General features: G+C 33.5%; 1 protein-coding gene across 6 annotated transcripts in view; it reads right to left on the reverse strand.

Moving 5' to 3' along the window:
* LOC105470416 (nectin cell adhesion molecule 3) overlaps nt 1–26,178 on the reverse strand; it is a 129,303-nt gene that overhangs the window by 35,048 nt on the left and 68,077 nt on the right. For 4 of the 6 annotated variants that reach the window (XM_011722403.3, XM_071092453.1, XM_071092454.1 and 1 more), the window contains exons 6-7: nt 23,393–23,531; nt 21,275–21,356 (exon numbers count right to left, since the gene is read on the reverse strand). In XM_011722403.3, the coding sequence (XP_011720705.1) occupies nt 21,275–21,356; nt 23,393–23,531 (221 nt within the window). Of the gene's footprint in view, nt 1–18,616; nt 18,758–21,274; nt 21,357–23,392; nt 23,532–26,178 lie in introns of those variants that run through there. The other 2 variants (XM_071092456.1, XR_011620364.1) reach the window with 2 other exon arrangements.

Below are 26,178 nucleotides of genomic sequence, written 5' to 3' on the forward strand. Positions count from 1 at the left end.
TATGCTAAAAGGCAGCAGTAGAGGATTCAAATAACTAAGGCATGCTCCTATCCTCAATTGTGATTAGCTTTGAAAACCTATATTCTTTTGGTAGTCTCTGAACTTTCCTTTGCCCAGAATCTGCTTCTGCAAATTATCCCTATAGCAGCTTGTAAACTGTCCTCCCAAAGCATAAGATCATGTCACTGCCCTTCTCAAACACTTTTGATTGATTAATCCACTCAATAAACATTTGAGCACCAACCATTTGCCAGACACTTTTGTAGATGCTTAAGACAGGGCAGTGTTGACAAAAAATTCCTGTCCTAATGTATTCTAATAGGATATATAATATTCCTAATGTACATACTTGTATATTATTCCTAATGTATTCTAATAGGATAGAAAAACATTTATATATGTGTGTGTGCGTGTATATGTGTGTGTATATACACGCACACACACACATATACATATATTAGTAATAAGTACTAGGGGAAGATATAAAAGGGAAGGGGGTAGGAAGTCTGTGTATGTATGTGTGTATGAACATATCTAGCTTATTCTTGTCTTCCTGCTTCTGCTCACCTATTTACTCTACCTGGGAATGTCTTCTGCTGCTTCTCTGCCTACTAAAATTCTTCCATTTTAAATACTTACTTCAAATTACTGTCTCTCTTTGCAAAGCCTTCGCAGATTCCTAACTAGAATGAATGACTCTATCTTCTCCTCTGTATTACCACAGCTCTTTGTATTTCTAGCATGTTATTTTTTTTCCCCTTATCTGGCTGTTCATCCAAGGTTATTACAAGTTGAGTATTACGAATCTGAATATGTAAAATGCTCCAAAATTCTAAACTTTTCGAGCACTGATGTGACACTCAAAGAAAATGCTTTTTGGAGCGTTTCAGATTTTCAGATTAGGGATGCTCAACTGGTAAGCACAACACAAATATTCTGAAGTCTGAAATAAAAAACCTGAAATCCAAAACACTTCTAGTCCCAAGTGTCATCTGTATGGAGTGCCTAACACAAAGGCTGGTAACTAACATCCAAAAAACAAAACAAAACAAAACAAAAGTGAGTTGTCTAGGATTATAATGCTGTCCTAATCTTCTTGTTGTGAAAAGGGGGCTTTTTCCCAATGACACAGACACTGATGTCTGTGGCCTCTCTGCTCACCCTGGAGCAGATGTGTATATAAAGTTTATACACAGGGAGACACAAAAATACCATCAGCAAAGGAGACCACTCACCTCCAAATGTTCTAACGCCCATTTACCTACCAATCCCCAGCATAATCTCTCATTATATCCCATAACTCACAGAATTATTTTCACCATCTTCATCAACCTACTCTAAGTTGTATCTACAACACACCAGCTTTTATACTCAATATAAAAAATTGAGCTTTTATTGTTTCTTTTTGTGATTATAACAACAAATATAAAGAATAGGTCAGTTTGTAAGAGGAACTCACTTCATCCTTCTATTTATGGCTAGCATAGGCCCTTTTACTCAGGAACAGCTAGTGTCTCATTACAACTCTCAATATTAGAAGAAATTGCATGTTGTTTTAGATAGTAATTACGTACTTAAAAGAGGAAAGGGGGTTAGATAATGTGCTTTCTGAGGTCTCTTACCGCTGAAAATGCTGATTCTAATGCCTTTCTTAAAATAGTACTAACAAACTAGTCTGCTAGTCTTTATTCTTGAACTATTTCCCAGCTGCAGAAATATCTCCAGATGTAGAGTTATCTCTTTAAATATCTTTTGACTCATTGCAAAAATTCACTTCTAATTGACGTTCAATTTTACAAAGTGAATGTGGCTACAAAATGCAAATATCACTTAGCTCAAATGGGTGAATCACCTACATGTACATCTGATTCAGTCATTTATGGGTTCAAATCTACCTACCTACCTACCTACCTATCTTTATTAAATATTATAAACACAATTTACGACTTATATATTATTCCTACATTACATGTATTCACATATACATAGTATATATAGCTTTAGTGATACAAATTCTAAATAGAAAGATTACTAGGGCTTGAGATATAGCCAAAGAGAATGGACCCAAAGCTTTTGATCATTACTGTCAAGTGAGTATCATTCCCCTCAAGATTACCAAAGCCAATATTTACACACATCTAATAATCCACATTCATGCTGCACCCAGGAGTTCTGTCTCTTAAAGGCAGACCTTAATCTAGATTGATCCCAGATCTCAAATTAGATAAACATCAAGTAGGCACAGAAAACAGAATATAAGAAAGTCATTTATCTTGGGCTGATTTCCTAGTCTTAACTACAACTCAGAGAACAGTTAATGTAGTCCCATCTGAGACTTCTGCAGGTTTTACAAAGGAATTAGGTAGATAATTATGAGTTTAGTTTGGGGATTATTCAATTTCCTTGCTGCTCATTGTTTTCTTTGGTTGTGTATCATGTCACAAGAAAGTGGACAGGGATCAAAAAAGGAGCACGGGGGACATAACATTGTTCACTGGCATGTTGTTCCCCTCTTTCTAGGTACTTGAGAGGATTATATAACCCATCCCCCTTGAAGTTATGTGACTTGCTGGAGCCAACAGAATGGGAGAAAGAAAGATAGCACTTGAAGCTTCAAGTATTTAATTGCTGGGGGTCAATTCTCCAGCCTTCCTTTGCCCATTCCAGTGACTATGGCAGTACGTGTTGACATGAAACTGCAACTCTAAATTGGCAAATGTAGAGAAGCTACCCAGGAGCATCACCAAAACTTGCAGCAGACCTCAGGCACGCAGCAACCAACTTGTTGTTTTAAGACCCTGAAATCTGAGGATTGTTGGTTCCTGCAGCATAACCAAGCCTGTCCTGACTGACACAAGAAGTACCCAATTTTGCCACATTTAGCAGCTCAGGAAAACTTTTTTGGAGAATGAGTTTAGGTTACTGGTTTCTGAATTACTGCTGGAATTTAGCTATCTCTCTTTTACTTATGTTATTCATATTTGGCTACAATTCAGACCAGGCAATTTCCCAAATATTGTTCTTGAAATAGAGTATCTTACTCAATAGTAATTCATTATTCTATAACTATAGCCTTCCATTGTGCAACTAATACAAGCTTATGGAATAGTGATGCTCATGCAAAGTAGCCAAGTTGCTTATCTGTGATGGCTTTTTAAATTTTACAGGCATGGTGAAGCATCCAAGTTTGCCCTCTGGGAAAATCAGAACTAAAAAGACTTCCTTTGTGCTCTGTCAATGGCTCATCTGTCAATTCCATACCATACTCAGGCAGTATGGGGCAGTTTCAGTCTTCTCCTTACATTTCCTTAAAAGATTCTGTCTACTCATACATATTCTGGTTCTTTCAGGAAAGCCATTTTGAAGAAATCCATCTCATTCTCTAAGTAGTAAAGATCTAACATGTCATGTGAACAACTTTTGGCTGAAGAATTTCATCAGTTCAGGTACCATAATGTGGACAGCAAAAAGAATGCTTTTAAAAAAGTATCTGCATTCTGATTAAAGTTAAGCTTAGCTGTATTCAATGGTAAAATTTTGACAATAAAAGATGAAACAGGCATGAAATGTTTTGTCATTTCAACATGCTTTTGGCATTAAGTCTAGTGCCTGACTTACATGGTGGTGTGTGCTGAACTGTGTTTTCAAAAAAGTTACGTCTAAGTTCTAATCCTGGGTACCTGTGAATGTGGCCTTATTTAGAAATGGAATTTTTGCCAATGTCATCGAGTTAAAATGAGGACATGCTGATTCGGGTGGACCCTAGTTCAACGACTGGTGTTCTTGTAAGAAAAAGAAAATGTAGTTATAGAGAGGAAGAACACCATGTAAAGATTATACGCCAGTGAATGTCAAGGATTCCCAGCAACCACCGGAACCAAAAGAGAGGCATGGAAAAGATTTCCCCTCAGGGCCTCAGACACCGTGCCAACACCTTGATTTGGGATTTCTGCCTCCAGAATTGTGAGAGAATAAATTTCAGTTGTTTTAAGTCACCCAGTTTTTGGTACTTTGTTAAGGCAGTGGGGAAATATATAACATATGGTAATATATTTCAGTCACAGTATTTGCTAATGGTAGTAACATGAGGAAAGAAACCCCCTTTGAAGGCTGACTATGCAAAACCAGGGCAGGACATGATGGTATACAGCTGACAGAAATAAAGCTGAGAGACTCCACATGGGAGATAGCTTCAACGCAAAGCATCTACATATTTAACAAATACAACTATATTTGAGGAAATTAAATATTTAAATTTGATGTAAATGATATATCTTGATAACTAGACTTTTAAAAAATGACAAATGTATACAAGGTAAAGATTTACAAAAACTGGGTCTTAAAACTATGGTATTTTGCTAACTTTCAAATCTTAATTCTAGTTAAAAATTTCACAAACATTTGATTGTCAATATATCAATTATGAAATACAAATACTTTGCATATTTGGTACTTTTCTTTTGTACTTAAGTTTTCTTTTGGTTTCACAAATAGTAATTCCTGTTTCTTATTTGACTTTTTTGTTTTTCAGATTTACTTTGATAGTATTCCCAGATCGTACTTGTTTCATCTTTTCACTGTGAAATCTTTTCTTGATTCTGAATTCTCCATTTACTTTATAGATCTGATCTATCCATATATAAAAATTAGAAAATCCTCTTTCTCAATATACTATTTATTCAAGTAACTGCAGTCTTGACAATGCACAAAGAAAAAAATCATTGTGACATAAAAAATTAATGTATAACCACCTATAAAATGAATCTTCCCTCTCATAGCCTTCCCTAATTAATTCTTTCCTATTAGCATTAAAATTTTACTTTCAGTCTTTCATTGGTCAGCAGATGTTATGACCATCCACTGATGTATAACAATACAATGCAAATATAAGGTAAATGAATTATAAAGTGACATTATAAACCTTGCAAAGATTTACTGACCTCTATTGATATTTACCCTTCATTTTAGTTTTATATTTGCATGTTTCAAAACATTCTGGATATATGACAACACAGAGGACACAGACTGTATTTTCCAAAACCTGCTACAGCATTATTTCTAGTCACACAGACTTCCCAGAATACTGCCACTCCCCCATTAAGAACTGGAGTTTACATAAAACCTTGCCTTATGAGTGGGCCTTTGTAGTTGCTTCAACTATTAAAGTATGGTGGAAGTGATCCTATGGTAACACAGCTTTCACTTTCCTTTCTCTCTGTGAACATGCACCTCAGGAATCCTGAGCTGCCATGTAAGAAGTCTAGCTACTAGGAAGCTACCATGCTGGAGAGACCATGTAGAAAGACTATAAAGAGAGACCCTTGGGCAGTGGGAGTATAAACTGTTCAGCCCCCATATGTTTGTGTTTTGTTATCCCAGGAACCAAACAAGTGAGTGAGCATTCAGATGACTACAGCCCCAGCCACCATCTGACTGCAACTATGTGAGAAACCCTAAGCTGCCCAGGGCTTCTCACAAAGCACCCTGTCAACTTCAGAATCATGAGAGAGAGTAATAAAATGGCTGCTGTTCATTTAAGCCACTAAATTGAGGTTGTTACATAGCAAAAGAAAGCCAAAAGATTTTTACACATGGAAGTAGAGTGCTGCTGTAACAAAACCTAAAACACGTGGCAACAGCTTTGAGACCAGGCTATGGGCAGATGTTGGAAGGGTCTTAGAAGAGACAGCTAACAGAAGCAGCTTGGTGGTCTTCAAGGAGGCTGTTGGTAAAAGGTTAAAGAAAGATCAGGAAAATGTTACTGGAAGCTGAAAGGGAATCATTACATGGTAGGAGAAAGTTTAACAACACTGTTGGCTGTGGTGCTGTAAACAAAATTATATATATAATGAATCGGTGAATTTATCTGAGATTTCTAGGCAGTTTGATTGCATTAGTCTGTTCTCACACTGCTATAAAGGAAAGCCTGAGACTGCGTACTTTACAAAGGAAAGAGGTTTAATTGACTCACAGTTCCGCATGGCTGGTGAGGCCTTGAGAAACTTACAATCATGGCAGAAAGGGAAGCAAACACATCCTTCTTCACATTAGCAAAAGGGGGAAAAGCCCCTTATAACACCATCAGGTTTCATGAGAACTTATTACCACAAGAACAGCAGCATGGGAAGCCTGCCTCCATGATTCAATTACCTCCCACCAGGTCCTTCCCATGACGTGGGGATTATGGGAACTACAATTCAAGATGAGATTTAGGTGGGGACACTGCCAAACCATATCAATGATATGAGTGCCAAATATTTCCTTTTAACTATGACTGAGTTTTTTTTCAAAGGCAGTGTTTAATTTTCAAGATCTATTTAACTCAGAGGTTAAATCGCAAAGAGTGACCTGCCCTCCCAAGAAAACCCTGCAAGATATTGCCAAATTAGAGAGAGAAACCTTAAGAATCTACATGGAAAGGGATGCTAAGGGGTTGGAATCAGAATGGAAGGATCATAATGTTGACTTAAAATTTGTTTATACAGATCTGCTAAGTTGTGATTCTGGATTCAATGTATTGGAGTGGCTATTAGTGGTAACAGGTTGGCTGGCTGACTGAAATCCAGGCTCAAAGGTGGACTACACTAAATGAAGGTGAAATTCTAGAACTTCCTTGATATACTGTAGAAGAATTCAAATGCTTAAGGAGATAAAATGCTAAGGTGGATTTCTCTTATGTAAGATCTGTTTAATCACCTGTTAACTTTGTCCTCCAGAACAGCAGTGACCAACCTTTTTGGAACGAGGGATGGGTTTCATGGAAGACATTTTTTCCATGGATCAGGGTACAGGGGATGGTTTCGGGATGAAACTGTTCCACAAGGAGCATGCAACCTAGATCCCTTGCATGCACAGTTCGCAATAGTTTGCGCTCCTATGAGAATCTGATGCCACTGCTGATCTGACAGGAGGTGGAGCTCAGGCGGTAATGCTCACTACCCTGCTGCTGTGTGGCCTGGTTCCTAACAAGCCACAGACCAATACTGGTCTGTGGCATGGGGGTTGGGGACCCCTGCTCCAGAGGTCTTGAGAACATTCCCTTCACCAATTCTGTGTGAAATACATTCATGAGGGGAGATCTGGCATCCTTGAGAATTCACTGGTTGCTCTTCTCTGTAGACCCAAGCATGGCAGTGGGTTAAAAAAAATGGCATTTTGCGGTGACAAAGGCCAAGTGGCAGCATTTAACCACCAGAAACAAGGTGGATATGGTGCCAGACTAACAACGTGAGACAGCAATTTCTGTTTGAAACTTTAATTACCTCATTAGTATAATACGCCTTATGTCTCCAGGTTGTGTTTGAAAAGCTTTGGAAGCTCACACATATCTACCATTTCTCCCTGCTCTACTTTTACTCCATACCATCACACTAATTCTTACTTTCAAGATTACTAGAGATATAAATTCATTCTCTAATTCCGTTCCCAAAACTCATCTTCCCTACTCTCCATTCTTTTTTATTTTTTTTGAGACGTAGTCTCGCTCTGTTGCCCAGGCTGGACTGCAGTGGTGCTATCTCAGTTCACTGCAAGCTCTGCCTCCCAGGTTCACGCCATTCTCCTGCCTCAGCCTCCCGAGTCGCTGGGACTACAGGTGCCCACCACCACGTCCGGCTAAGTTTTTGTATTTTTAGTAGAGTCGGGGTTTCACCGTGTTAGCCAGGATGGTCTCGATCTCCTGACCTCCTGATCCTCCTGCCTTGGCCTCCCAAAGTGCCGGGATTATAGGCATTAGCCACTGTGCCCAGCCCCCTAAACTCCATTCTATTTTATTCTCCCTTTAGCTCCAATTTTCCACTAGAAATAATTTTTAAAATTGGAAAATATATGATCATCACTTTGGTTGCAAAAAGAAAAAAAATCTATACAGTGGAAAAATATATAAAGTAAAAAAAAAATCATGTAAAAAAGAGTTAATGTGAAACATGGGTAAAAATAGCAAGATACTAATAACTGATTTTGATAATCCAACTGGGTTTGGCCATTTCCTTTTACTGTTGTTTTGAGTCTTATCACTTTGGTTTCCCATTTTTCACATCAGTTCAGGGCACTAGAAAAATCAAAATTTATGAATCTTGACTGTAAAAAAAAAAAAAAACTGGCAAAAAAGGAACATTAATCTAAAAGAAAGGTTAAATTTAAGAGACAGAAACACAATTAGGTTAACAAAATGAATATATCTGTATGGAAGATGTCTGAATTGACAGGGATTTTAAGATACTAAGATGGTAGCTAGCTGTGAAATATATATACGTACATGCAGAAATGGAAGCAGATAATTTTAACAGAAGTACAGGGATTAGAAAAGGTTATAAATTCATTTGGCACTTATCACCATGGAGTATTCTATTTTGTTCCAGAAACATATTTCATGATGAATATTACATTTCAATGAAATGAAACAGAGGGACCAGTGAGGGGAGATAAAATACATTATATTAGAAATGGTTAAAAATACTGGGAGTACTCAAGCTAGTTTAAATAAAATAGTGACAGCAAGTCAGAGAACTTTAAATATCTGAAAGGCTATCAAACAATTCCTGAAGGATTGTTGCAAGCATTTAATTTTTGTATAAAAAGTGGGCTAAGAAATTTATGTTCTTAATAAATGTAGCTTAAAATGCTTAAGAGATTTTTTAAAATTACAGAGATCATAATCAGGGCTAATTAAGTTGAAAGGAGGGTAGATTTCTAATTTGCTAGCAATTTGGCCTATCAAAAAAGAAATATAATGTCTCATGAGGTAGTAAAATTGTTAACTGAAGTGTTTTCAGTTGAAAGCTAGATGGCGATCTTTTAGGAGTGATGTTGGAGGAAATTTCGCCTTGAGTAGAAGACTGAGCTTTGAGACCTCAAATGGTGTTTCCAACTCCAGGGCAATGACTCATACTTGCCATGTGCTGCCCTGACAACTCTCTCCCTTGTCAAGTTAGGTAACTCATAATATCACATTCCTCACTTAAAAAGAAAAAAAAAAAAAAAAAGAGTACAGTGGATTACTTAATTAATTCCAGTTAGTTCACTATGGAAAACTACCATCAAGGATAGGATTACTCAGTTGTAGAGGACTTTAAAATAAAAATAAACTTGAGTAACTTTTTATGAGCCAAAAACCATACTCATTATAAATCCCTGTATACAAGAACTATAATGGGAGTGGAAGTGAAGGAATATTCCCCCAGAACAATTTTGGTGTTTGGACTTACAATTACATGCAGTATTTTGGGATGTAAGAATAGAAAACAATAAAATATAAACCTACTAGAGCAAAAATAGAAAATAATAAAATTAAGTATAAATTGTTATATAAACTCAGCACGTATAAAAACAGATTTACAAAAGAAACTGGAAGCTATTAATTATAATATCAACAAACAGTTCAGTCAGTCTTAATGTTAGCAAATCTAATGGATGTGCAGTGGCAATTCATTGTGGTTTAACTTGTATTTATCTGGTGACTAGTAATGTTGAGTATTTTTTCATGTGCTTATTGGCCATTAGTACATTTTCTTTGACAAAAAGTCTAAATAAGTCTGCTCATTTTAAAAAACTGGGTTGTCTTCCTATTGAGTTCTAAGACTTCTTCATATATTCTGGAAGAAAGTCTTTTGTCTGATACAAATTTTGTTTGTGTCTGTGGTTTGCCTTTGCTTTCCTAATGGTGTCTTTCAAAGACCTAAAGTTTTTAATTTTAATGAAGTCCAACTTATCACTTTAAGTTTTATGTTTTTATGATCTGGTACAATTAATGTGTGTGTGTGTGTGTGTGTGTGTGTGTGTAAACATGCCACACATGGTTTAACAATTATACATGCAGTTCATTTCTCAATGGGAAATACCCACAGTAAAATTATTCAACTTTGTAACTACCTTTTCTTAAATATAGTCTGCAATTTCTCAGGTTCTACTTAAAAGTAAAGCTACTATTTTACATTATTTTTCTAAAAAGGTATTTGTGGTTTCCTTGGGAATACATGTATCAATAATAAGGCATTTGAAAAGTTTCAGACAAATACATTTACATGCCATTTCTTTTCATAAACAGGACTGATAGTCTATAGAATTACCGCCCGCCAAACATCTGAAATTGAGATTATTACCTTCTGTAAAGTGCCAATGAATTTAAAATATGAATCTTCATAAAGCTAAGCATTTCCTTTTAAAGGCCTTTAACAAATCTCATTCTTCTAAAGTTACTTATGTACAAAAAATACTCCACCGATAGCAAGTTTTATATCTCATCTATATTCATTGTGGTTAAAGCTACTGTAAAGATATCATTCAAAGTGCATTTTAAGCTTCTAGTATCTATGTGAGCTGTCAAACAGTCCTAAGTGTAAAGCAACCAAAATACAATGTTTAATTCACATTTTTAAGAAGAAAATCTTGTTCTTAAAGCAAAAAAAAATTTGAAGTAATTTTTGTCTACGTTGTTTTTTAAATTCAATGATATTTGGATTGGCAACAGTTCTTAAAATGAAACTCGAAAACATGTACAGAATAGTGTTGGTTACTTCTACTGTGTGTGCTTTTATAATAACCCATTAACTAATCAACTGTATAGTTAAATGTTACACTAAGAATCACATGAAGATATCTATGTAGAACATTGGTCTCAAGTAATACCAATGTTACTTTTGAATCTACCATCTGTATTATTTTCCCAGGGGAAAAAAAAGAGTCAAGATGTAGAACTGGAAGGGGCCTTAAAACGTAACTTTATTCCCAATGCAGGAATGCTTCCTATAACCTACAACAATAGACAAAAGCTGAGTCCAATACACAATGTCAGTATTACTGTGCAAAGTATCAGCCCCACTATCAGACAAATCTAATTATTGGAAACGTCATCTTTATGCTGAGTATTCTATTCTACCTTCTTGTGACCTTCACCTTGCGGTTCAAGTTCTGTTTTTTAAAATTATAAAGAAAAACTACACTCCCCCATCAATGGAACAGTAAGAAATCATCATGGAGTTTGGCTCTGTGGAAGAAACAGACAAATTATGCAGTCATACAAATGTTAAATGAACTCAAGCTGGATCTCTTGAAAAACCAGAAGTAGGCCTAAAAGAATTTAATGTATTTTAAGTTCTAAGTTTTTTGTTTGGTTGTCATGGAAACTCATCAAAAAGAATGATCCTGAATATGAATGTGTAACCTATGTATTTTGCTATTAATCAAAGGTAAGGAAAGTAAGTTGTGACATGTTAGTAAATATGAAAATGATTTTAACAGGCCTAATGCGTTTTGAAACATATTTGTAAAGCAGTATCAATGATTCAAACTAAAGTACCACTCCAGATTGGGCCCCTCCCCTAAAACAGTGGGTCTTACTAACTTTTCAATAATAAAATGCTGTTTAGTCTGAATTTCAAGATTTACATTTTAATTTACATGCCCAAAAATACACATATGTTACTGTGGGGCTTATTTCTCAGAATAAGATTCCCAAGTAGCAAGTGATATATATTTAAAAAGATGGAGTTACCAACTGGCTAACTGCTTGCCCTGAACACATTCCCAATCAAGATATATCAATAAATCAAATAATGGGATGTTATTATACAAAAACCTAAGTGGATGAACATCTGGGTTTGAAAATATGTTCCAAGAAACCAGCAAAATAAATTTGGAATCATACCACAACCAGATTTAGCCAGTGGTGAAAACATGTGTGTGGGGAAAGAGAGGTAACTATGTCTATTATCATGCCTAGAAACAGGAATTTGAACTATGGTAGCTTGGTAGCTATGGAAACTTATCTGACAGTTTGCCAAGGCAAACTGGGTTAAAGATTCCCATTCTCATAAAAGAAAATGGAATAATTTGGTGGCTGCAGATAAGGTCAACTCAACCAAGAATAAACTGTGGTCATGACTACTTTCCCCAAAACAAATCCTTTTGAATGTTTTCCCATTTATTCAGTTATTTTTAAACATTTCTTAATTTTTGGCATTTTAAATCTTTCTAAACCAAAACGTATCTTGAATTTAATCTAGTATTTCTAACTTACTTGAAAACTGTAGCCTTTTAAAGAGTTATGGTCTATTTTTTTTTAACCATTGAACTCTTTATAAACATTTAAATTAATTCATTCTAACATGTCTTCTTCAAACTTAAGATGTTTCTAAATAAAAATTTTACTTTAACAAAAGTTTTAATTCTAATTTCATTTTATTTAAGGTATCTGAATAGATTCAAAAACAAAAGTGTGCTAAGTATTCAATAAATTTGTTCTAAGACATTTCCAGAGTACTAGAGAAGTATCTTAGAGAGCTTTAAGTACCAGTGAAGGCTGGTGATTTGAGATAAAAGTCGAAAAGTCATGTTTTCAGTGGAACACTATCACAGGAGTTAATATAACACCATGATTATTTAGCAGCTCAAAGTCAGGCTACATGGACTTAAATACATACTGGCACTAGGACATAAATACGTGAAATCAGGACAATCCTGGACATTCTAGGATATAAGATTACTGTGCTCATATATAAGGAGGGTATCAATAGCCTGAGATAGTCTCCCCATTGGTATTTTCGTGTAAACAGGTAGTAACGGATATTATTAATCTCTAATCCTGGGAAGTAAGGCAAGCACTGAGGTCTCACTGGCATTGCTAATGTCACAATATGAAGATAGCTAACTTGGACAACTCTCCACTTAGGGCAGCCTTAATTTAGCCTAATTTTTATTCTCTCAGAAGTCCATAAATAGACCAATTTTCTATTTTTAACGTATCAAAAGAACTTCAACAAAACCATCTGTTCAGAATAAAATCAACACTAAATGGCCAAATTCAAAGTAAAATTAGATTAATAGTGGTTATGTAAAATTTAATTCACAAATAATATGTCCATTCTCTGACAACAATTTAGTTTCTTTGTTCTGAACATTTATAAATAGTTCAGCTCTCTGTCCAGACTTCTTCGTATTTACAAAGGAACTGCTCCCAATACATAAACATCATGCTTTTATGAAGAAAGCTACTAGGTGCTCTGAAATTGGGAGGAAATTTCATTGTACTTGGCTTACCACATTAAGCTTCAATGGTTCCTTATTTCTGTTTACTCATGAGTCAATCAAGTTTTGATTAAATAAAACGACAACTAACAAAAAATAGGTCCTCCACAGCCCCATTCCAGAGATAAAAGCATAGCACTACATTGTTATCATATAATCTGAACATCATCAAAATTAACATCTTCTTTTAAAAAGTCACTGTTGACTGGGCGCAGTGGCTCACGCCCGCAATCCCAACACTTTGGGAGGCTGAGGTGGGCGGATCACGAGGTCAAGAGATCAAGATTATCCTGGACAACATGGTGAAACCCCGTCTCTACTAAAATACAGAAATTAGCTGGGCCTGCTGGTGTGCGCCTGTAGTCCCAGCTACTTGGGAGGCTGAGGCAGGAGAATCGCTTGAACCCGGGAGCAGGAAGTTGCAGTGAGCCAAGATTGCACCACTGCACTCCAGTCTGGCAACAGAGCAAGACTTGTTTCAAAAAAAAAGAAAAGAAAAGAAAGTCACTGTTAAAGAGAATGACAAGCAAAAGAATGGGAGAAAATATCTGCTAATTATATAGCTGACAAAGGATTTGTATCTAAAATATATAAAGAACTCTCAAAACTCATCAATAAGAAAGTGATCCAATAAAAATGAAAAATCTGAACAGATATTTCACCAAAGAACATAAACTGATGACAAACCAGCAAATGAAAAAATGTTCTACATATTAGTAACTAGGAAAAATGAAAATTTAAACCTAAATAAAACACAACCACACAACTATTAGAATATCTAAAAATTTTAATGTCTGATCATAGTAAGTGTTGGTAAGGGTATGAAGCAACTCACATGGCTGATAGGAACATAAATGGTAAAACCATTTAGGATGACAGTTTGGCATTTTCTTAGAAAGTTAAACACACACTTACCATATGACCCAGTCATTCCACTCCTAGGTGTTTACCCAAGAGAAATGAAAGCATATATTAACACAAAGACTTGTACATAAATGTTCATAGCAACTCTGTAATAGTCCCAAACTGGAAACAAAAATGTCCATCAACAGATAAATATATAAACAAAAATGCAGTATATTATAGCTACGTAAAAGGAATTAACTACTGATCAACATAACATGAATGAATCTCAAAATTGCTATGTAAAGTGAAAGAAGCAAGACCAAAAGAGAGAACAAATTGTATAAAATTTGTGTAAAATTTGAGAATATGTAAACTAATACATGACAGAAAGCAGATCAGTGGTTAGTTTCCAGAGGATATGAAAGAGAAGCTGGTAAAGGACTAGAGGGGGGAGATTACAAAGGGACACTAGGACTTTTGGAAATGATGGATATGTACAGTATTTTCATTGTGGTGATATCTGCCAGGTATATTTGTGTGTGTGCGCAGTATATGTAAAACATATCAAATTTACATTCCTAATATGTGAAGTTTAGTGTGTGTTAATTAACATTTTAATAAAGCTCTTCTTAAAAAAGGAAGAAAGCTGTCACCATAGATGGTGTCCATTCATCACTAAAACGTAAGCTCCATAGACAATTTTTTTCATCTTTTATTAACTACATATTCTCAGTACTGGCACATATTAAATATTCAAGAAATATTTATTTGATAAATGAATGACAAAGGAAAAAAAAACACTACTATGAATCAAAAAGTGTAGATCCCGTATATTCTAGTTTCATTTCAAGCACTACTAAGGTTATAATAAAGGTATGAATATTTCCAAAAGAAACATATGCTAAGTTTAAATAAATCAAAGTAGCATCAGCTTTGTTTTTCTACTGAAATAATTTCACTGCTTAGCATCTTTAATATTTTTATCAAGAATTATACAGCTTCTTTTAAAATAATAATAGCAAATGCACAGTAATTACTGTGTTGTCAGGCACTATTCTAAGGATGTAGCATATATTAGTTTATTAATCCCTATAAACCCTTATAAAACAAGCTTATCTTTTTCTCATTTATAAGACAGATAGCAAAAGCTTTGATATGATGAAGACATCAATCTTTTACACTTCACATGTTACAGCTATATCTCCTTTAAATTAACTTTATGATTCTTGACAAATATTTTTAGATATTTAGATTTTTAATATTTCTTTTTGCTTTGAAGGGCGCTCCCCAACTAAAATTAGTTAATAAATCATTATTTTAACTGAGCTTTGTTGATCACAAAATTTTTTTTCACCTCAGAGCAGAATAAGGACCCAAAATTCTTGCACTACTTGTCTCAATAACTGCCAGTACTTACTAACTGAAGGCAATATGAAAGATGAAAACATTTTTCTACTCAAGGGGAAAACTATGCTAGAAATAATCCTTATTTGAATAATCCACTCGGTCATATACTTTTATATAATTTGGGAAAAAAATATTAACTCTTCTATCATATTCCTCTCTCCCTTCCCTAATCCCAAAGATCATAACTACTGGTAGTGCCTGGAAACATGTTAAAATATTCAGATCCTGGGAGAAAATAAGACCATCAATGATTACTAACAAAAGCAGCCTACCTAAAAATTACTATTGGAAGATGGCAATGATGTATTGGAAAAATGACTTTTAAAAAGATATAATAAAAATACATGAAACTATAAAGAGGAGAAAAGTGAATGGGTTCAAGAAAGGTTTAAATGAAATATGGCCTGATTATAACTGAATACCTGGAGGGACTTATCTCTTGAACTTAAATTCTTAAAACCACAAATTTTAGTAACATTTGAGTTCCAACCATAATTGTTTTGCTTTTCTAAAACTTCTTATAACATAAACCAATGGAGACACATGATTCATCTTACTAAACTGTTTTTGCCACAGATTTGGATACCATGGAGCAATGCACATGAAACAAAATATTTTCACATCTACTTATAAAACGTTTAGAAAACGTTCATCACAATTTTGTCCAATAAATAAATAGACAAAAGAATAACAATTTGCAGGAAAAAATGGCTTTTTAAACACTTGAAAGGATGCAGAAACTCACTAAAAGATTGCAAAATTACAATTATATGTACGTGCCATTCCTATCAGATTAGCAATAATCAAGAGGAATACATATACATACTATTGGTGAGGTTGTGGAGAAACAGGTATTTTTATATATTATTAGTAGAAGTGCAAAATAGTACAGTTCTTATAGAGGATTATTTGGCAATATATATCAAAACTATAAATACATTTACTGTTTGATGTAGCAAGATCAAATTTAAAAATTTACCCTGCAGATACTTGCATACATACAAAAGAGCATAGATACCAGGCTATTCGTTATAGCATTATTGGTTTATTAAAATCTTTTGACATTGCAAACTACGTAATATACACACATTACAATACTATGTAGACATAAAAAAGGTTGAGAATGCTCTCTGCATCTCAATAATAAAAGATCTGCAGTATATTTTAGGAGAAAATGGCAAGATATGTAACAAGGTGTATGTATACATTACTTTTAAACAGGGGGAAAATAAATTAAAATGCACCTGAGTGTGTGTGCGTGTGTGTGTTTTCTTGTCTATGCTTAAAGAAACAGTACGAAGACATAAATTAATAAAAGTGGTTATCTGTAGATGATGGGGGTAGGGTAAATAGGTATGGGAATGAGACCTTAGAAAACAACTCTTTATATTGTTGTGTATGTATTATCTATACACTTCAAAACATGTAACAACATTCTTTCTCTACTAACACTGTCATGAATATTTACAAACATTTACTAAAGAAAGAAATATACTATAGTAAATTATTGGAAAGAAATTCAGTTTTTTCAGATAGTTAACACTGCTGACACACTGACCAGTATGACTAGCTTAACATTCCAGGTCAGCGACTCAGGTATTCAATAGATCTCTATTTTCCTATGCTAAAAGGCTACTTACAGAGGCGGGTAAAGGCACTGCAGAAAAAACAGAAACTACAGAAAATATTAAAAAAATAATATTCACTGAGAAATCTATTACAAAGATAATTGCTAACATTTAAAAATATTTCTATAGTCTGTTTTTCTCTGTTCTTTTACATATATTATATATTGATATCTCATACTTGATACAGTGATATTATGGACACTGACATTAAATATACTGAAATATAGTATCTGTGATACGGATATTATAAATGATGCAGAAATTTTCACAGATTATAAACTGAAGAGGATATAAAAAAGGGCTTGATTCTTTCACCTACTCATTCAAAAACTGTTTATCAGAATACATAAGGTGATGCATATGTTAATTTGCTTGATTTAGTTATTCCACATACATTAAAGCATCGCGTTGCATGTTGTATATCACAAAAATATACAATTTTGATCTGTCAAATTAAAAAAAAATTATCAGGTACTTATATGTGCCAAGCACTGTATTATGCACTAAGATTATGGTACTAAACCACAGTGACATGACCCCTGCCTTCATACCACTTACAATTTACAACAGCAGTTCTCAAATTTTTGGCCCCAGGACCCCTTTACGAACTTTTACATTTTGAGAACCCCAAGCACTTTCATTTATAGGAATAACAGCTATCTATATTTATCATGTTATTCATTTAAACTAAGAGTTTTTAAAAATTTAATTCATTTAAAAAGAATAGGAAACCTATTATAGGTTAATATAAACAGTATCTCCTAAATTTTATAAATCTTTTAATATCTGGGTCAAAAGAGGAAAGTTTGATTTTCATATCTGCTACAGCATTCAGTCTACCATAATATGTTGTTTAGTTGAAGTATATAAAGAAAAATAAAAGCTTCACACAAATACATTAGTTGGAAAAGGGAGACTATTTCAATAGTCTTCAGATAATTAGAAAAATACTTCTGCAATACTAAACTAAAATGCTACAAGTGGTAGTTTCTTAAGGTTAGTTGCTATGTGGAATCTAAAAACATACCAATAAGCTTTTTATATTCTGTGTCATTCATTAAAGTACTTTATGCATATATTACATTTCATCACATAGAAAGCTTACACACACATATACAAATATACATATTGTGTATACATAAACCAAATATCTGTCATGAAAACTGGTATGTGTATTCTTATACGTGAAATACTGTTCATAAAACTGTTTTAGGATTGTTAAAAATTAAACATTTACCAAAAATCATCTGACAGACAACTACTGTGAAAATAGGTATAAGGAGAGAAAAATCTCATGATAGTTCAAGCGATTGAAAAGCTTTTATTAACATGGTATGTCAGCACAAAAATAACTTCAAAAGCCTCATTCCCCGTAATATTGCTGCTAAACTGAAATTCCTATTATCATTCTCAGTAGAGTCAAATAAATATCCATTTCATGGGATCTCCTGGTCATCATTTCTAGAGTAAATGCTACTTTAGGCTGAAACACAGACTATTCTAAAAGATTCATATTTTCATTAAGATTTTTCCATATCAGAAATCCAACTATATTCAAAATATTAGATATGTTTTCCTGAAAATGTTCCCTACATCATTTTACTTGATTTGGAAAATAGTTTTCACAATGTTTTTAATTCTTTCAAATCAAGGCTAAAAAACAGCATTATTCATAGAATGCAGTGTTTTCAAAAATTTTAATGCAAGGAAATTCTATATTAGTCTTCAATTATTTCATATCAGATTTAAAACTGAATGACATAAGGAAACCCCTCATATGTATTCCCCTGAGAAATCACAATATGCAAAGGATAAAAAGGAGAACTGTCATTTGCAGCAAATAGATTATATTCCTAAAAAAACAAAATGAAAAACCATTAGAATGAATCAAAAATTTGATAAAAGAGGCTGCATATAAGATTCATATTTTTAATCAGGCATTTCTATATGCTAATAGCCAATTTAAAAAGTTCACAGGGGGAGGGTGGAGAGAAATCCCAGTGACTATCAAAATACTTAAAATGCCTAAAGTAAACCTAATAGGAATGTGGAAAGCATGTACCAGAAAGAGATTTTATTCCAGCATACACACACACACACACACACACACACACACACACAGACACACCCCACCAGAAACCAGAATAGAGGCTTATCTGGTTTCTAGATGGGAAGAAATGACGTTATCATAAAGTTGTCAATTCTTATTAAATTAATTCAGGAGTTCAATAGAATGTTTATGGAATCTGGGAAGGTAATTCTGAAGCAGACAGAGAAAAGAAAAGTCAAGAAAAATTTTGAAAGCAAGAACAGAGATAAGGGAATTTACTGAATATCAAATCATATTATAAAACAATTATAATTGAAATACCAGTATCCTGGTTTAGGAAGAGAAAGACATAGCAATGTAACAGAATTAAGAGTTCAGAAACAGACCTAATATGTATGAGAATTTACCTTAGGGTAAAAGTGCTCTTGAACCATGCAGAAGTATAGGTAATTGAAAAGTATTTGGACAACTGGTTATCCCATTGGGAAAAAATGGGTCTCTACCTCTTTATTAAGTTTAATAAAGTTTCAGATTAAAATGAAACATAAACCATAAAACTATTAGTTTTCTTTTTTTTTTTTTTTTGAGACAGAGTCTCACTCTGTCTCCCAGGCTGGAGTGCAGTGGCGCAATCTCGGCTCACTGCAAGCTCCGCCTCCCGGGTTCACGCCATTCTCCTGCCTCAGCCTCCCGAGTAGCTGGGACTACAGTTGCCCGCCACCGCACCTGGCTAATTTTTTTGTATTTTTAGTAGAGACGGGGTTTCACCGCGTTAGCCAGGATGGTCTCGATCTCCTGACCTCGTGATCCGCCCGTCTCGGCCTCCCAGAGTGCTGGGATTACAGAAGTGAGCCAAAACTATTAGTTTTCTAAGACTTTTTTCTACACTCTAGTTCAAGGAGAGAGAAGGAAATGTAAGGAAGTAATTTCAGACAACACACAACTTCCAACAAACACAATGAAAGAAATAGATTTTTACTACATATAAACGTAATATTTTCTATATGACACTATACGGTTAAAAAATAAGAGATAAATATAATACAAAAGATTACTATCCATATCAAAGAGTTCCTAAAAAACTAAGAAGCAAAATTCAAAAAGTAACCAAAAATCTGAAAAATGATGCAAAAAGGTAATTTACATAATTATTAATACCTATAGCCAATCGATTATGAAAAGCAGACCAACTTCATCTAGGAATCTACAAAACATTTTAATGAGCTACTTTTTCAGTTATCTAACTGGCAAAAAAACAAACCCAAACCCAAACCCAAACCAAAACGAAAACAAAACACAACAAAAAAACCCAACAGCTCCAGCTAAGAATTTTATGACATTTCACACTGCTTGTCAATTTCATTTATTTGCCAAGAGATGAGACTACACTCTTTATGTGAGAACGAAAGGTCTGAAAAAATGGCACATCTTCACTATCAGGACACCTAACTGTGTAAGATGACAAAGCTAGCACCCACTGACAGTGGGTCCACGTGCCAGGGAATGCTCCTTCCTGCCCCATTCTTGGTCAGTAGACTGACTACACAGTCAGCTAAGGAAGAGAAGCTGAGAACATCTTGGCAGAAACATTCCTTTAGAATTTTTCCACCAAATTAAATCAATGAATGGATGGGCTAATGATTTGCCTTATTCAGGCTGAAGATACAGGACATATTTTAGGAGGAAAGTATTATAAGATATGCCCCCAGACGTTATAAAACCCCAGTACAGGCTTAGAGATCCAATATGTTGTGTTGGTGATAGAGAAAAAGACAAAACAAACATACAAACACAACCACTAAAGTTGAGAATCAAAGAATTCAAATATTCTGATAGTTTACAACTTTCTCAAATAACAAGTACAGCACATTAATCCAGGTATAGAATACAAGATAAAAGCACTGAATCATACTTTCACATGAATTAATGGGAACTGATTCCAAAACAGAATAAAATACTGTACACTCCAAGGAAAAGAAGCCCTTCATGCTACTCAACAGATATTCATTTTCTACTTTTTATTTTACAATAAACTTGTATGTCAATAAAACTGTGTTAACAGTAAGTCTTCAACAAGTATTCAGTGAAAAGCCTAATATAATGTTGATTTGTCTTATCTATACTGGCCATAACAACTTGTTGACAAAATTTGATCTCTTAAATGTTTCAGAGAAATGACTGAGCAAGTTAAAACTTAGGTACTGCTATGTAATCTTTAATGCATAATGACTGAACAACATTTTGAAAGAAATAATATAAATGGCTTAGTATTTTTTTAATTGTATCTCACATTATCTTAAGTGTACTCATGAACACATACCTGATACAGGTCTTTCTGAGGCAAAGGTGGGGATCGTTCTTCATACATAGGAGGTGGTTTATGTGTGGGTGGAAGGTCAATCCTGCATTACAAAGGTTAAAATATGTGATTGTCACATTTAGGAAAAAAAAAAAGAAAAAGAGCAAAAGAAAATCAAGGTTCTCATAAGTTTTGAGAATATTTTCCTCATACTATATAATATTTACACTAGCCTACATGTTTAATTCAGTTCTTAGATTGCCATTAATCTATCAAAGATCAAAAATAAAAGTAAACACTGGTGTTAAAGGTTCCTGTATGTAGAACCAATCATGTTTAAAGAAGGAATTAAAATAGAAGAACTGAAATTAAGTAATTCAGTATACGACATGACTTTAGTGCATGTTTTAATATTTGACTATGTCTATCAACATTTTAGAGTGTCACTACACTTTCCTCCAAAGTGTCGTAATAAGAAATATTTACACTGTATTTTAGAAATACTTCCAAAACTGATTTTCAAAAGCTTTAGTCACAATTACAATATTGTCAGATAATTTTTTCAATCTACAGACCATTATAAATCTTGCCATCTGAAATAAACAAAATAATCATTACATTTTTAGTGAATGCATTTATTTTTTCCAAAGTTGCATATCAGAAAATCAATATTTTCATATATTTTAAATATTGTTTACTTATAACAAATATAGGTTTTAATATACCTTGTAGCTCTCTGCATTTTACAAGATTTTATATAGTCTCATGCTTTTGAAGATCACAGATAACATTTTCAGTACTTGTGCTTAGAAAATCAAAAAGTTAACTATATTAAAGGATAAAGGGAATGAAAACTATAGATCCTGAAGTAATAAATTCTGTGGTCTAATAATGTCTCCATGAACATAAACTAGTATTTTAAATGATTAAAACTTAAGTGATAAATAAAATGGCTACATTAATTTGTTAGCCTACCAGTACATTATGTTTTTGAAATTATAGAAAAGCCAAGATAATCTGGAAATTAAGATTAAGTAACCACATGCTAGTCACTCTTGAAAGATTGAAGGACTCCAGTCCCACAAGTATTATACTGAAAGAGCATTTTTTCATCCTTTGTTTAAATAATTGTTTCTTCTTATCTAACGAAAATCACAGCAAATTTCTAGCTCCAAGGTGCCATAGGCCATTTAGGTGAGAAACCTGAGGCTCACTGAGATAAAGTAACTTACTTGTTCATGGTCATAGTACTAATTTGATCATGACAGAGCTGTAACTGACACACAAGTGTCTTTGATCCAAAGACTACTGCCATAATTGTGCCAAATTAGAGAAGCAAAGACATATACAAAGCATTTATGAAGACAGAACTATCTTATGTCCTAACATAAAAACATTAATAAACCACTTAAGAAATAATGCCATGTGTAAAGAGCTTCACAGTTTATAAAATATTATCTTATTCTACTATCATCTCAACCATGTGAGGCAAGTAGGAAGAGCATTATTCATATTTCTCAGATGAAGCAACAAAGCTGTTGATGGAATTAATAGAACTGAGACAGTGGTCATCTGATTCTACTGCACGGTGCAATTTCTGCCTTACAATTCTATCTCAATGACTAGGACAAAAATATTGCTTATTCTTTAAATAAGATGTATATTTTACAATTCACTAAAAAAAAAGTGTTTTTAAGAAAAAAGTTATAAAACTCAATCTATTTAATAACTTGATAGTTCAAAGTTATATCTATACATAAGACATGCATATACAACCTGAAGAAGCCATTAAAACTTCAAAGATATTTTTATATGTCTTTTGGTTACCACTTCATGAAAGACCTACATTTCTATTCAGAAGGCAGGACCACATAAAGTATTACTATGTTACCCTCTAGAAAGATGTCTAATACACTCTAGGTGAAAAATGTAAAGCTGTTCTGTACCTCTAGCAGTCCCTTGACAATGTTCATTTACCAAGATATAGTTTGAGATATTCTGATGAAACCAGGGTCATCTAACAAAGGCCTAATATTATCCTTACTTCTATCCCTTAATTTCTTTATGAGGAGCTGTAAAGGTAAACATAAGACACATACTGATATGCATAGTTGAACGAAGGCAGAAACAGTTACCTACACTTTGTCAAGATAGGATGGTCTCTTTTTTCGGGGAGTCAGCAGCACAGTCACAAAGATAGCAATGATGAAAAGGGCAAGAACAGCTCCAATTACCGCTCCAGCTACAGCTATGGAAGAGGTCTGCTTAAATGGAACATCTGTAAAGTAACAAAAATTAGGCTTTTCAAATAATCTTAAAATTAATTCTTGAAATTGCATACCTTTTCTACAATATGCAAACTATTTGACTGAAGTATGTTATTCAAGAGCCAGGTTACAGGACTCCAAATTTGATTCATTAGGTTTAGTGGCATTATGCTAAAACCCTTCCTTCTTTCTTTTATTACTTTAATACCTCAACTTAACTTTTTAAAAATTATGTAAGTATCCCCAAACATCATCAGGAGAATATATTCTCGATATGCAAAGAGTATCTGGAGAAGAAGATAGAGAAAAAGATGAAAGTAATTTTAAGTTTGTACTCTAAAAGGTAATTTTAAAAATCAGTATTCTCTAATATAAACGACCAGTAATACAGACATTTAGCATTTTTATTCTCTTAAAATAAACTATTAACAGAATTGAAAAATTTCAGGTGCGAAACAGAAAATATCCCATATCAAAAAAAATTGACATTTGACATTGTAAAATTTGAAAAGTATTTTAAAATGTAAATATTAAAACAGGACTTGCACAAAATTTCCCTTAATTCATGAACATTTAATACAAAGTGCACTAAAAATAGCTTCTCTACTACAACATTAAATAGAAATTCTTACTATCTCCTGGCCATAGACATATGTCATCTCTGAATACCAACTTCTCTTTCCCACATTGCACCACAATTTTGTAAGAAAGGATTTAAAAAACATATTTGGCTGTTAGCATTTCACACTTTTCCCAGAAAATTGAATAACAATTTTATGAACTCCCAAATAACGGAATGTACTAAAACTATTACAAGTACTACATATTTTCAAATGTTAAGTATTAAGGAATATAACAAAACAATCTTTATGTGTATTACTTTGACAATTTCGGCTATATTAAATCCAGTAACTAAATTTTGTGGAGATTCGTGAATTACAAAGTTCCTTCACACATCTGAGTTTGTCTTTCTTACCAACAAAAAAAAGATACTGAGATAACATTCTATAAATAAAGATATTGCAGCTCTGAAGTTAAATAATCTGCCAAGACCATTCAATCAATGAATAGTAGAGAGCAGAGAGAGAAATAAAGTTAGGTTGGAGGAGGGTAGAAGCCTCCACTGTTACCCCTTGTTGGAAGACAAGAATGTTTTTGTTAACATTAATATAGACTAATGAAGAAGTCTCAGCTTTACTTAAATTGACATAATCTTCACATATACTCTTAAATAACTGCAATAATTGTTGTGAACCAGACACAGCAAAGTTACAGAATTAGCACTGTTGGTTTTGAAATATGTTTCACCTACTTACCATGATAGTATTCCCATATAAATACATAAGTATTTTCTAATTCTGTTTTTATTAAAATGTGGGTAACATGGCACTTTAGATTACCAAAAAGAATGTTTTACTTTCTTTCAAATTATAAAAATGTCTTTAGAATACTAACAATCCTGAGTTTATTAATGGCTTATTTTGTTAGACTCATTTTGAGATAAAGATCTTACACCAGTAAGTGCAAGTCACTCATTTCAATAATGTTTCCAATGTATAGATTCTGAAACATTATAACTCAATCATTCATGGTGACCTAATTTGCTAATACCAGCCTAGTTTATCTATTGTTGCTCAATTTTCTAATCTATCTCTATTTGGATATGTACTAGATAAAAAAAAAAAAAAAATTGAAATCCAGTACATCCAAATATCATTCTGCACTTGTAAATGTGAGATTTGGGATGACCTACGGATAATCTCTATTATCATTTTCCCCACCATATAGATTACAGCTTTAACCACTGAACACAGCCATAAAGTAGATGGTCTTACTTAATCCTTAATAATAGGCCAGTTAAAACTATTAAGATTATGCCATTTGACCAAAGTCATACATCTCTAGTCAGTGGCACAAATAAAAAATACTAATTGTCAAGTACGTTATTTACTCCACATCAATTATTCTAAAGGTTTTCCTCTCTTGGAAATTTTTCTTTTGCTAAAGATGACCTATCATGTTTGCCCAACTGTACAGAATTTAAATTTTTGTTCTTATTTTGATGACAAATTTTTTCAAAATTGGTTTTGAAAAGTTCATGTTACTCTTTGAGGCCAAACTGAGATTCTCAATCTAGAGATCATTACAAATTTTTATCAAACTATACATCTCCTCTAAGAAAGTCTTTCATTTAACTTCAGCAATAATCTAAGGTTTGGTAGTGCTGTGTAATAAAACAACATAATGTAGACTTTTAATCTCTTAGTTTCCAACTTTAAATACTATTTTTTAATATATTCAAGTAACACTTGTCTAAATATGTATTATTTCTTAAACATTTTAATTACAATCTATCCAATTTTGTCACACTAGTCTTATAAAATTTTTAGCTCTAGGATTCTGTGAGAGTTGACTGTATCACAACACTTCCTTCTATCTTAATTTGGGCATCTTCATTTCACCTGGTTCCATTCATTCTTTATCATATGTATCCTCTTTCTCCAATACCTCTTCGTAGTATTAGAATAGGCTGGTAGCTGCTGAAATGAGCAAATGGAGGACAGACTAGATATGAATCTATTTCCCAACTAGATAATCTACTTTATTTAGGTCAATTGATTATGCTAAATATGCATATGGGATATTTTTCATGTTTTC

The sequence above is a fragment of the Macaca nemestrina genome, chromosome 2 (assembly GCF_043159975.1).
Source record: "Macaca nemestrina isolate mMacNem1 chromosome 2, mMacNem.hap1, whole genome shotgun sequence".
Taxonomy (NCBI): Eukaryota; Metazoa; Chordata; class Mammalia; order Primates; family Cercopithecidae; genus Macaca; species Macaca nemestrina.